Below are 12,123 nucleotides of genomic sequence, written 5' to 3' on the forward strand. Positions count from 1 at the left end.
CGAGGCCATTTGCATAGTTGCAGAGCATTGTTGGACTCTGGTTCTCAATCGAATCTCATAACAGAATCACTTTCTCGATCCTTGGGACTTAAAAGAATTAAGGCTTCCAAACCTATTATGGGCATCAATCAAAATATATCCCGAGCATCTCATTATGTTACTACTAGCATCAAATCAAGGATAAATGCTTTCACATCGGAACTAGATTTCATAGTTCTGCCCCGTATTACCGGGGATTTACCATCAACAACAGTGCGTCGTTCGTCATTTCATGCACCCAAGAATATTCAACTCGCTGATCCCTGCTTCTATCGCCCCAGTAGAATAGACTTACTTCTTGGTGCCGAGATATTCTGGCGTCTGATGTGTGTTGGCCAAATCCGAATTTCTGATAACTTACCTACCCTACAGAAAACTATTTTAGGATGGGTGGTATCAGGAAAAATTACAACTAACGTTTGCTCACCTCATTCATTACCACCAAGTGTCTGTAATCTTAGCACACTAGGGGACAGCTTGGAGGATACTATGCAGAGATTTTGGGAAATTGAACAAGTAAATAAGAGGAAAAATTTTCTCTCAGAAGAAGAAAAGGCTGTCGAAGAACATTTCAAACGCCACTTCAGTCGCAGTTTGGGAGGAAGATTTTCAGTTAGACTTCCGTTTCGCCATGATCCACACCTGTTAGGTGACTCAAAAACCAATGCACTTCTTCGATTTAAAAAAATTTGAAAGGCGATTTACGGCCGATCAACAATTAAAAGTGGAATACGGCAATTTTCTTAATGAATATTTAGAACTGGATCACATGGATTTGTTAGATGAATCTGATTCTGAGAACCATACATCAAAAACAGTGTTTTATTTACCCCATCATGCGGTCATAAAACAAACCAATGCCGCTAAAAAATTAAGAGTTGTATTCGACGGTTCAGCGAAGAGTTCAACTGGCATTTCTTTGAACGATATTCTGATGGTCGGTCCAGTGGTCCAAAGGGACTTGTTCTCAATCCTTCTTACCTTCAGGTCATACGCTTTTGCCGTCACCACGGACATTCAGCACATGTATCGGCAAATTAAGCTTCAATCACCTGACACCGACATGCAGTTAATTTTGTGGAGGGATTCCGTGAAGGAGGAATTGAGGACCTATCGCCTAAACACCGTTACCTATGGATTATCGTCCTCATCTTTTTTAGCCACCAGATGCCTCTTGCAGCTAGCCATCGAGGGACGAGCGGAATTTCCTTTGGCATCAGCAGCTTTGGAAAACAACTGTTACATGGATGACATCATGTCAGGAGCTAATACACTCGAGGAGGCCTTAGAATTGCAAGCAGAATTGAAGAAATTGCTTGAATCTGCTCAATTTAAACTTCATAAATGGTGCGCAAACCATCCATCTATCCTAGAAAGGATCCCGATTGAAGATCAAGAAACATTGTATCAACTCCCAAATGAATCTGAAAATACCATCAGGACTCTAGGGATGCAGTGGCAACCAATGATGGATCATTTTTCTTTTATTGTTCCTCCCATCGATAATCAAGTTCAATTTTCAAAACGCAGCATTTTGTCTGATATATCTAAATTATTCGATCCATTGGGGCTCTTAGGACCAATAATCGCAAAGGCCAAAATAATAATGCAGAAACTTTGGCAACTCAAGCTGCAATGGGACGAATCTATTCCTACCCATATCCACACTGAATGGTTGGAATTCCGACGGCAGCTTGCAGAAATCCATCGGATACAGATACCCAGAAGTATTATAAATGGCGGTGGAAACCACAACGATGACCAGCTGCATGGATTCTGTGATGCTTCAGAAGCTGCGTACGGCGCCTGTATTTACGTACGTTCCGTTAACGACAAGGGAAAAATAAAAGTGACATTATTGTGTGCAAAATCCCGAGTCGCTCCATTAAAACAAATGACTATTCCGCGACTGGAACTTTGTGCTGCATTATTATTAGCGCAATTAGCTTCAAAGGTATCAAGTCATCTCAAGTGTCAGCGTTATTTTCTTTGGACGGACTCGAAGATAGTTTTAGCTTGGCTTTCATCCCCATCTAAAACTTGGAAAACATTCATTGCTAACCGGGTTGCAGCGATACAGGAGCTAACTGATAACATGGAGTGGGGCCACGTTCCCTCTTCTGAGAATCCGGCTGATGTATTATCCCGAGGTTCTTTTCCGCTTCAACTTCTTCACTGCAACTTATGGTGGTCCGGGCCAACTTGGATAAGTGATTTCAACTCAATTCCTCCATATGAACACCATGCTGATGATTATTCCGACGCGCAGCTTGAGAGAAACTCTGATTACTTCCAGGTCCATCTTGCTGTTCATGTTAGCAGCGATATCTTCAAGAGATTTTCATCATTTTCCCAATTGAAGAGGGTCATCGCCTATTGCCTCCGATTTGTAAATAACAGTAGGCTACCGAAACGTCAACGAAAAATAGGAATACTAACTTTGGGCGAAATTCAAGATGCTCTGTTTCATTCAATTAAGGTCATTCAATCTCAGCATTTCGGTCCAGAATTAGAAGCTTTGAGGAAGGAAATGGAGGTGCCCCCTAGAAGCAACCTGAGATCCTTAAACCCTTTTCTGGATGACAAGGGTATGATCAGGGTGGGCGGCAGACTTGAAAATTCGCGACTAAATTATGACCGGAAGCATCCAATTGTTTTGCCAAAAAATGAGCATTTTACTGAATTGATAGTAAAAGAATTTCATATATTATCCTTACATTCAGGACCTCAAGCGCTCTTATGTGAGGTTCGACAATTTTACTGGCCTATTCATGGCAGAAAACTAGCCCACAAGGTAGTAAGCAAATGTTTAAATTGCTTTAAAGTGTACCCTTCCACTTCTAAGCAACTCATGGGACAACTTCCACCTCCAAGAGTGGCACCCAGCAGAGCCTTTAGCAACACTGGCATCGATTATTTTGGTCCTGTGTGGTTTCGACGGGTGCAACAGAGGCGCAGTCCACCCGTTAAGGGCTACGCGGCTCTTTTCATATGCCTTTCCACAAAGGCTATCCATCTGGAGCTCGTCAGCGATCTTACTACTGCTTCTTTTTTGGCAGCTTTGAGACGCTTTATGGCACGCAGAGGGAGACCGCATGACTTTTACAGCGACAACGCTACCAATTTTGTGGGAGCAAAAAACGAGTTGATAGCACTACGCAGATTATTCCAATCACAGCAGCATCAATACGAGGTCTCTCGCTCTTTATCAGAATACAATGTGGCGTGGCATTTCATACCACCCAGGTCTCCGCATTTCGGGGGTCTCTGGGAAACAGGCGTCAAATCTGCAAAACGCCATCTTCTACGAGTGATCGGCAAGGCTATCCTTACGTATGAAGAATTAACTACACTGTTAGCGCAAATTGAAGCTTGCATCAACTCACGCCCTATCACCCCCATGTCTAACGACCCTAATGACCTAATGCCTCTCACTCCCGGCCACTTCCTAATTGGCCAACCCTTAACCTCAATGCCAGAGCCAGATTTGATTGCTCTCCAGGTCAACCGACTGTCGCGGTGGCAACATGTGCAGCAGCTCTTCCAGGCCTTCTGGAGGAGATGGTCGACGGAGTATTTGTCCAGTCTTCAGCAGCGGACCAAGTGGACGGTTAAGTCGGAGAATCTAAGAGTTGGGACTCTGGTGCTGCTCGTCGAGGAAAACCAGCCCCCTCTTCAGTGGAGGACCGGAAGAGTGTTGGAGCTTCATCCAGGGGGAGATGGCTTATGCCGTGTCGTTACCGTAAAAACCTCCACGGGTGTTTTTAAGAGAGCTATTAACAAGCTGTGCATTCTACCAATTGAGAATTAAGAATGTTTTGTGTTTTCATGTATTATTTTCATATCATTTATTTCAAAGCAGAATCTGTTTCATTTTTAGATTTTTATTATGCTTTTTTTTCATTCCAATTGTTTATTTTTGCATGTCATTGAAAGCGCCTGCTTTCAAGGTGGGCGGTATGTTGAAGCACGGACGCAAGGTTACGATTCCAGCGACTCACGCCGTCTGCTGCGGCCCAACGCGCATGCGCGGGAATACTTCGGCAGGCGCCCTCTCTCGCCGCTCCGGCCTAAATTCTCGTCCGCGCACTGACATTCTCTCTTACTTCAACCTCAACGGAGTGCGGACCTGATCCACCTGCATCAGCCGAGCATTATCAACGAGCGCAGCCCGCCTCATCCAGAATATTTTTAGTTGTGTATCTTTGTCCTTATTGCAATTTTCAATACACAATTAGCAAAGATAAGCCAGGAAATTTTAATTTACTCCTGCAATAACCAACATCCAATACTTTGGAATACAGGCATCAATTCATAGACCAGCAAAGAACTTATACTAGTATTAATTTTTGTCACTGGCATATGAAAAGAATTTTTTTGGGTCTTTCTTATTAGTTAAATATTTAATTTTACTTCTGCACGATGGTCGATTCCGTTTTTTCGTTGATTGATGTTGGAATCTGAGTTCCCGGTGGCGGCGGGGTGGTTAAGTCCTCGCCTGATAAACAGAAGGTCGCGGGTTCGAGTTCCACCTAGGTAGGTTGTCTCTACCCAGGGCATAGTTGTGTGTGATAGTCGTTCTTTCACGTTATTTCCTCGATTTAAAAATTCCCTAAATATGCTCTTTTTGGGGCGATGAAAATAAATAAATAAATAAATAAGTAAAATTATTAAAAGCGTTTGCGAACCATTGATGATAGATATATTTATTTTTTCTTTTTTTTTAATCCATATTTTTAATTATTACACTCTGAAGGGAAAACGGATACAGTAGTAAGGACATAAGGAAGAGAATTGCATAAGCAAAGAAGGCATTCATGAACAGGAAGAAGCTTCTGAGAGGATCGTTATATAAGAGTTTAAAGGTTAGTGAAGAGTTTGATCTGGAGTGCAGCGCTCTACGGTGCGGAAACGTGGGCACTGAGGAAAGAAGACGAGAGAAGATTGGAGGCATTCGAGATGTGGGTATGTAGAAGAATGGAGAAGGTGAAATGGATGGTGAGGAAAAGGAACGACGAAGTGCTGGACAAGGTTGGCGAGGAGAGGCAGCTTTTTGATGAGGTACGGAGGAGACAGAATGTATGGATGGAGCTAATTCTTAGCGGGGAGGGGATGTTGAAAAAGGTGTTAGAGGGTAGAATGTTAGGGAAACGAGGAAGGGAAGGAAAAGAATAGGATTTTTGGATAGATTGAAAGGGAGTAGGCCTTACAGTGAATTGAAGAAGGTAGCGCTGGAAGGAAAGGGATGCTCCCAGATTAATTCTTTAGTACTCCATGGAAACATACCTTAATCGGTAGAATACTGTAATAATAACACTCTGAAGAAGCCTCCATCAAGGTGAAATTTTAAAAGGAAATTAAGTTTTTTAAGCCGTCCGAGGAAGGCTCAGCTGGAGAAGGCCGAACGATTCTCGGATCTGCTGGCTCGCGAGTCTCCGCGACCACTTCCCCCTTCCACCCTCTTCAAACTCCCCCCTCCCTTCCACAAGCACTTCCCCCCCTCTACCACCCCCTCCGCACACAAATATCGTCCCCGCCCCGTCGTAAGTCACATCGCAACCGACATCATCGGAGCCCACCTCCCCCGAGCCACCACAAACCATCTTGTTTGCCTACTGACTCCACTTGATTTATGCCTAATAGTCGAGGGAATCGGTCACGCCCCGTCCACCACCCTTCCATTTCCATCTTTACCACCCTCAACCCACTCCACTGCTCCGCCCAATATATTTAACGCCCCCACCCCGAGGTGTGTGCCTCTAATGTACCCAATTATTGATGTTCAAGTATTCAAATAGCATCCGAGTACATTTATACACATTCGTTTGGGGTTTAAACCATTATAACCAAATATTGCTTATAAGTAGCATCAAAAAGGTATACATGGGCGTACTCAGCGGGGGCCAGGAGGAGGCTGCTTCCCCCTCCCTCTTAGAAGCGAAAATAAATTTAGTTCAAAACCGAAAGTTTAGAACAAATTTTCTTTTGAAGAAAAGTTATATTAGTATAAGACAGAGAAGTAAAATAAAAATAATTATTTTTTCAAGCAAATAATTAACTAATCTGTGATAATTTTCTTAAAATTTCGGTTTCATTAACCTTTTCTTGGCTAAAATGTTGCAACTTACGACCACGGCTTGCCCCCCCTAGTTATGATCCTGGGTACGCCCTTGAAGTTATACATTTTCAGCTCCATTCAGGAAAGATTTATACCAAGTCTTCTTCTATGCTGTAAAGTTTAATGGCGAAATATGTAGCTGCCACAATAATTATGATTAAGTCGATAACTTTAACATTTTTAAAATGAGAAGTCTTGAAATTTAATTTCTCGCAGAAGCAGCTCTGGGTTAAAAAGGTTAACCGAATTGTCATCTCTCTAGTAATGTAGTCTTTATTTGCCCGACAGTATTTGTACTGCTCGCTCATTTCAGTTAGAACTACTTTTTCAATACCTTTTGATGGAAACGAATTAGTGTTCATGAGGATAACCATGAAAGAATGAAGAAATTCAGTTTTCGAAAATTATATTGTAAATTTCCGATCTTATCTTTCTGTTCCTTTGTTCCACCTTTACTTTTCCTATTTCACTTCTGCTTCTTTTGCTTGCAGAAAAATTTTTTGTTATAATTTTCGACCATTGTCTTTGACCTCCCTTTTAATGATTGCAGCTCCGGTATCGGATTTTGGTGGGCCTTTTTCGTGGGTGATGGGGGGGGGGGGGGGGTGGCTGAAGTCCCCTAAGGTCTTCCAACCCGCTGTGTTCACGAATTTTCCATCTCTTCAATAACATCGATTGAGAAATTAAAGTGGCATATATTTCATCTTAAACAATTATTTGCAAAATTAATGAATATTTTTTAAATGTGGTGGATTATTATTATTTTTATTGCCTAAATCGAAAGATTATAACTCCTGGAGTACGTATTTCACGCTTTTATATTTTTAAATGACGATATCTATTTTTCGCGATTAAATAAAAAGAGAAAATTTTCAAGCGCGCGAAAATGCAACGGCTAAGTATGAATGCTGGGAATACCCCGTGTGACGTCGTTCTGGTTCCCGCTGTCGCCGTGTGAGGTGACCTTGGGGCGAGGCTTTGAGCGCTGATACGACGCAGGATGCTAGGAGGTAGCCGAGTACCCTGCTAGCTGGTAGCGCTTGGATTAAATAAGGATTATTGATACCTTATCAAACGAAGAAAACTTTCCGACCTTAGCCAGTTTCAATAGGTGATTACTAAGACATGTTTCCCTGAGCTCTGTGCCTCACGCATGCATTGGTAATCTCAAACGATGTAAAACTCCTATCTACTCGTATAGAAACTAGGTACCTGTGACGTCACGTGGAGTGGCATCGCATTTGCGCCAATCTGGCCTTTTTCAAATGCGGTTAAAATTGACCATTAACATTCGTCTAAATTGGGATTTCTAAAACCAAATAATTTGTATGGTATGAATACACTAATGGTGGGTAACGAATCGTAATCAATGCCTTTCGTTTTCGTTGATGAAGGAAACTACCCTATTATACATTTCTCTGTAACAGAAGAATTTTTATCTTATCACCCAATATTTTTCTACAAATTATTTGAATTCCCCTAACACCCCACTCACGGTTACGTTCCTCGAACACGTTCTTGGTACTCAAGGAGACTTCGTACTCTAGTACCACCTTAGCAACCGATTAGCTGGGCCACAATACAGATGAAGCCCTCCTACCCCTCATTTCCCCCTTCCACTCCTCCCCCACCCGCCCTTCTCCCTGCACCAACTCATTAATTCACCCCTCACACAACCCCTCCCTCTCCCTCTCCAAACTCTCCTCCCAGCTCTCCACACAATCTTATCTCTCTGAATCCTAGAGAACCGTCTGAGGATGTAGTCGAAGATATATGGTCCTGTCATTGAGTAAACGCTTACTAAACTGGCTGTGTCGATGAACGTCGAACGGGGGCGTTCGAGTACCCTCCGAAGATCATAATAACGCATGAAAAGCGGGCGATCGGCCAGGATTGGTAATCTCAAAATTTTTTATTTATTTATCACCATGAAAAACTTGAGCAGGAAGAGCAATTCAACTATTTATGCAGCACATTAGAGGAAAATGGATAGAGTAATAAGGACATCAGGAAGAGAATTGCATTAGCAAAGGAGGCGTTCATGAAAAGGAAGGAGCTTTTGAGAGGATCGTTATGCAAGAGTATAAAGAAAAGGTTAGTGAAGAGTTTGATCCGGAGTGTAGCTCTTTACGGTGCGGAAACGTGGACACTTTGCAAGGAAGACGAGAGAAGACTGGAGTCATTCGAGATGTGGGTGTGGCGAAGAATGGAGAAGGTGAAGTGGACGGAGAGGAGGAGGAACGATGAAGTGCTTGACATGGTGGGTGAGAAGAGGCAGCTTTTAGATGAGATACGGAGGAGACAGAGGGCATGGATGGAGAGAGTACTTAGCGGGGAGGGGATGTTGAAAACGGTGTTATAGGGTAGAATGTTAGGTAAACGAGGAAGGGGATGGAAGAGAATATGATTTTTTGGATTGATTGAAAGGGAGAAGGTTTTACTGTGAATTGAAGAAGGCTGTACCTAAAGGAAAGGGATGCTCCCAGATTACTTCTTTAGTACTCCATGGATACCTAAATTAATCGGTAGAATAATCTATTAATAATCACCATATTTTTTTTCAAGTTCGGGAGGGATAATGTCTTTCACCGGAGTTTCAAAAGCGATCATTAAACAATTTTGGCCTTTACTATTCGGAAATCAACTCATTGTTGAAAACATGAGTGCAAAATATTTAAATTTTGTGCCTTGAGGAGCAACTACTACAGTCGAGAGTGACAGTGGTGGTTGGTAGGAATTAGGCGCTTCGTGTGTTACTCCCTTGAAAGAATATTTACCTACCATGCAGATATTTTTGCTGGAAAGAAAATATTCTCACTCGAAAAACCGGTCAACAATCTGTCTCTGGAAAAATTCAAGTGCTAATGCAATAGCACGTATATTCTTTTATTCGATTTTCCTGACAATTTATCTCCAGAATTGGCGTTTTAATATTTTTAATTTGCCTCATTATGAAATCGGACTGTTGTTAGAATGTCTTTGTCTACAATATTTGAAAGACAGGATAGGTGTTTCCCACCAACAAACTGCCATCATTTTTTTACATCAATTATGAACTAAATTTTTATCATTTTCAAATTTATTTATTAAATTAAAAATTGAGGGGGTGAGAAGTCAAGGGGTACAGGTGATGTTTTCTAAACAGAGTAGGGTACAGAATTTAATCAAATAAAACAACAGATCAACTAGATGTTTACTAGTGCATTTGATTATACACTAGATGTTAGCACAGAACAGAGACTCAATAGTGTCAATTGGTCACCAAGTTTTTGCATGTTTCTGTAATCAATTTCTGTATCTTACACTAAAGATAAGATCCCTCACATTTAACTATCTGGGGTTTGTAGAATGAAGTGCAAGGATTGCAAAAAAGTGTACATCGGTCATACAGGCAGGAACTTCGACACACATATGAAGGGGCACAGAAAATGCTGGGAGAAAGGAGATACCACCTCTCTCGTGGCAATCATCTTGAAGATAAACATTCTTGTGATTTTGACTCAGAGATCGTCCACGTGGAGAGGAAAGGCCAAAGACTGGGCACTCTGGAAAAGTTGGAAATTGTGAAAGAAGGAGGCATTTCTCTAAGGAACGAACAAAAATTTTGTGGCCACTTCACACTCCTTGCCATACCATTCCCCAAGCGCACCACCCAATGACACATTCCTCTCCTAACCTTCCCCTTCCACCCCTTACCCATCCGTTTTGTATAAGTACAGCTCCGGAACCAAAAATCCTCATTGTACTTTCTAATGATCTGACGGTCGAAACGCATCGTACTTTCAGTTATAAACCTGTGAAAAAGTGCCATCTCTCTGTTCTTTCAAAACTAATGCCTTACTCTGTTTAAAAAAATAATTTGGACTCTTTGGCTTTTCATTTCCTCAAACATAGTTTTTAGATGTGTAATCCATTATCATATTTAATTTTGACGGTTTTATATCCCGGTAGCTAGTCTTGTTTTAATTTTTTTTTCATTACTTTGTGAATCCTGTTTCTTCAGCCGTATTAGGTGGGGAATTCCCCAGTTTACGTAAAATAATAACTTTAACTCTTTCGCTTTCATTTCCTCAAATATAGTTTTTAGATGTTTAATCTTTCATTATACTTAATTTTACGGTTTTATATCCCGTTAGCCAGTCTTGTTTTTAGTTTTGTTTCATTACTTTGTGAATCCTGTTTCTGCAGCCGTGTTAGGTGGGGGAATTCCTCACTTTTCGTAAAGTAATAACTTTAACTCTTTCGCTTTCATTTCCTCAAATATAGTTTTTAGATGTTTAATCTTTCATTATACTTAATTTTACGGTTTCATATCCCGTTAGCCAGTCTTGTTTTTAGTTTTGTTTCATTACTTTGTGAATCCTGTTTCTGCAGCCGTATTAGCTGGCTTTTCATTTCCTCAAATATATTTTTTAGATGTTTAATAGTTCATTATATTTAATTTCGGCGGTTTTATATCCCGGCAGCTAGTCTTGTTTTTAGTTTTGTTTCATTACTTTGTGAATCCTGTGTCTGCAGCCTTATTATGTGGGGGAATTCCCCACTTTTCGTCTTCCCCTCACAGCCGTCCTCGCTGACTCTGTTCGTAGACACCTCACAAACCCTGTCCCCACTCACACCACGAAAATCCAACTCAAATCCAATTCCCACCACAAAATTGCCTCTCGAGGGATGCGACCAACAGTCCCGACCAAACTTCCGAAAAGAGACCGTCCCTCTTAGGCCAGAGATTTAAGCGCAGATAGATACCTTTTGCGGTCTTTTCAGGAGGATGATGGCATCCATTTCTGTCATTCGTGAGAAGCTGGGTAAACTTCCCCATTGTGCGGGGAAACCTTTTGAGAGAAGAGCGGTAGTTGACAGCTGGCGATGGACAACTTCGCTCGTATCCCTCTCGTTCACTTTAAGGGCTTAGTTCAAAGATTCGTTCTCTGATTCATTTCTTTTTTTACGTCTTCCAACCCGCTGTGTACACTAATTTTTCATCTCTTCAATGACATCGACGGAGAATTTAAAGTGGCATATAATTCATCTTAAACAATTATTTGTCAAATTTATGAACATTTTTTAAAATTTTATATTTCTCTGCAATTGAAGAATTTTTATCTTATAGCCTAATATTTTTCTATAAAATTTAAATTAGGTTTATCTTATGAAAACACAACATCACGATATATTTATTTAATCCTGAAAAAACAAGATGAATGTACATATAAATCGCAAAACCAAAAAAGGCCTATTAACTTTAAATGTAGTTAATTGAATACCTAAAATCACGTACCACAAAAATACCTTCTTGGAAAAAATGTATTTTTTGATCCAGCGTATCGCCACTAAATACCTTCTATGAAAAAATGTATTTTTTGATCCAGCATATCGCCAATTCCCAGGAAAATATCATAGGATCTAAATTCCCGAGAAAAGATTTGACTATTAGTTTGCTATTCTATCATAATTCAAAGGGCAGCACTGCGATTTACTGATATTAATACGCAGAAAAGCTCAAATTTTGCAGAATGTTTTAGTCCTAGTGTCCTTTAACTTTCTTTTTTATTGATATAAAGTTCTTAACAATTGGATTTTGTTCATCTCTCATTCATTTCTTCATCGTCGCTGGTCAACAATCCTAAGATTGGTTTGACGCAGCTCTCCACTCAATTCTCCTATCAGCTAATCTTTTCACACCTGCGTATTCCTTCTCATTCACATATCTACTTATTTACCTATTCTCTACATGTCAAGGGTGACTTAACATAGTAATTTATAAAGAAATAGAAAGGAGTAGAGACAGTTTCTGAGGTACGACCATATGTAATAACTCGCATACTATACCATAGTTTAAAATTATAAGATAAGATTAATGCATCTAATTTGATTGATAATGTATGGAACGAGGTAGATGAGTTCAATTTCAGTGTCCTAGTTTAGTGCTTTCATGTATTAATTTATATGAAATTTCAAATTTG

General features: G+C 40.6%; 1 protein-coding gene across 1 annotated transcript; it reads left to right on the plus strand.

Annotated features, from left to right (window-relative positions):
* Positions 1 to 2,890: 2,890 nt before the first annotated feature.
* Positions 2,891 to 3,850, plus strand: LOC124153202. The gene has a single exon (XM_046526302.1). The coding sequence runs from the start codon at positions 2,891 to 2,893 to the stop codon at positions 3,848 to 3,850; it is 960 nt and encodes a 319-aa protein (XP_046382258.1).
* Positions 3,851 to 12,123: the final 8,273 nt, after the last annotated feature.

The sequence above is a fragment of the Ischnura elegans genome, chromosome 2 (genome assembly GCF_921293095.1).
Source record: "Ischnura elegans chromosome 2, ioIscEleg1.1, whole genome shotgun sequence".
Taxonomy (NCBI): domain Eukaryota; kingdom Metazoa; phylum Arthropoda; class Insecta; order Odonata; family Coenagrionidae; genus Ischnura; species Ischnura elegans.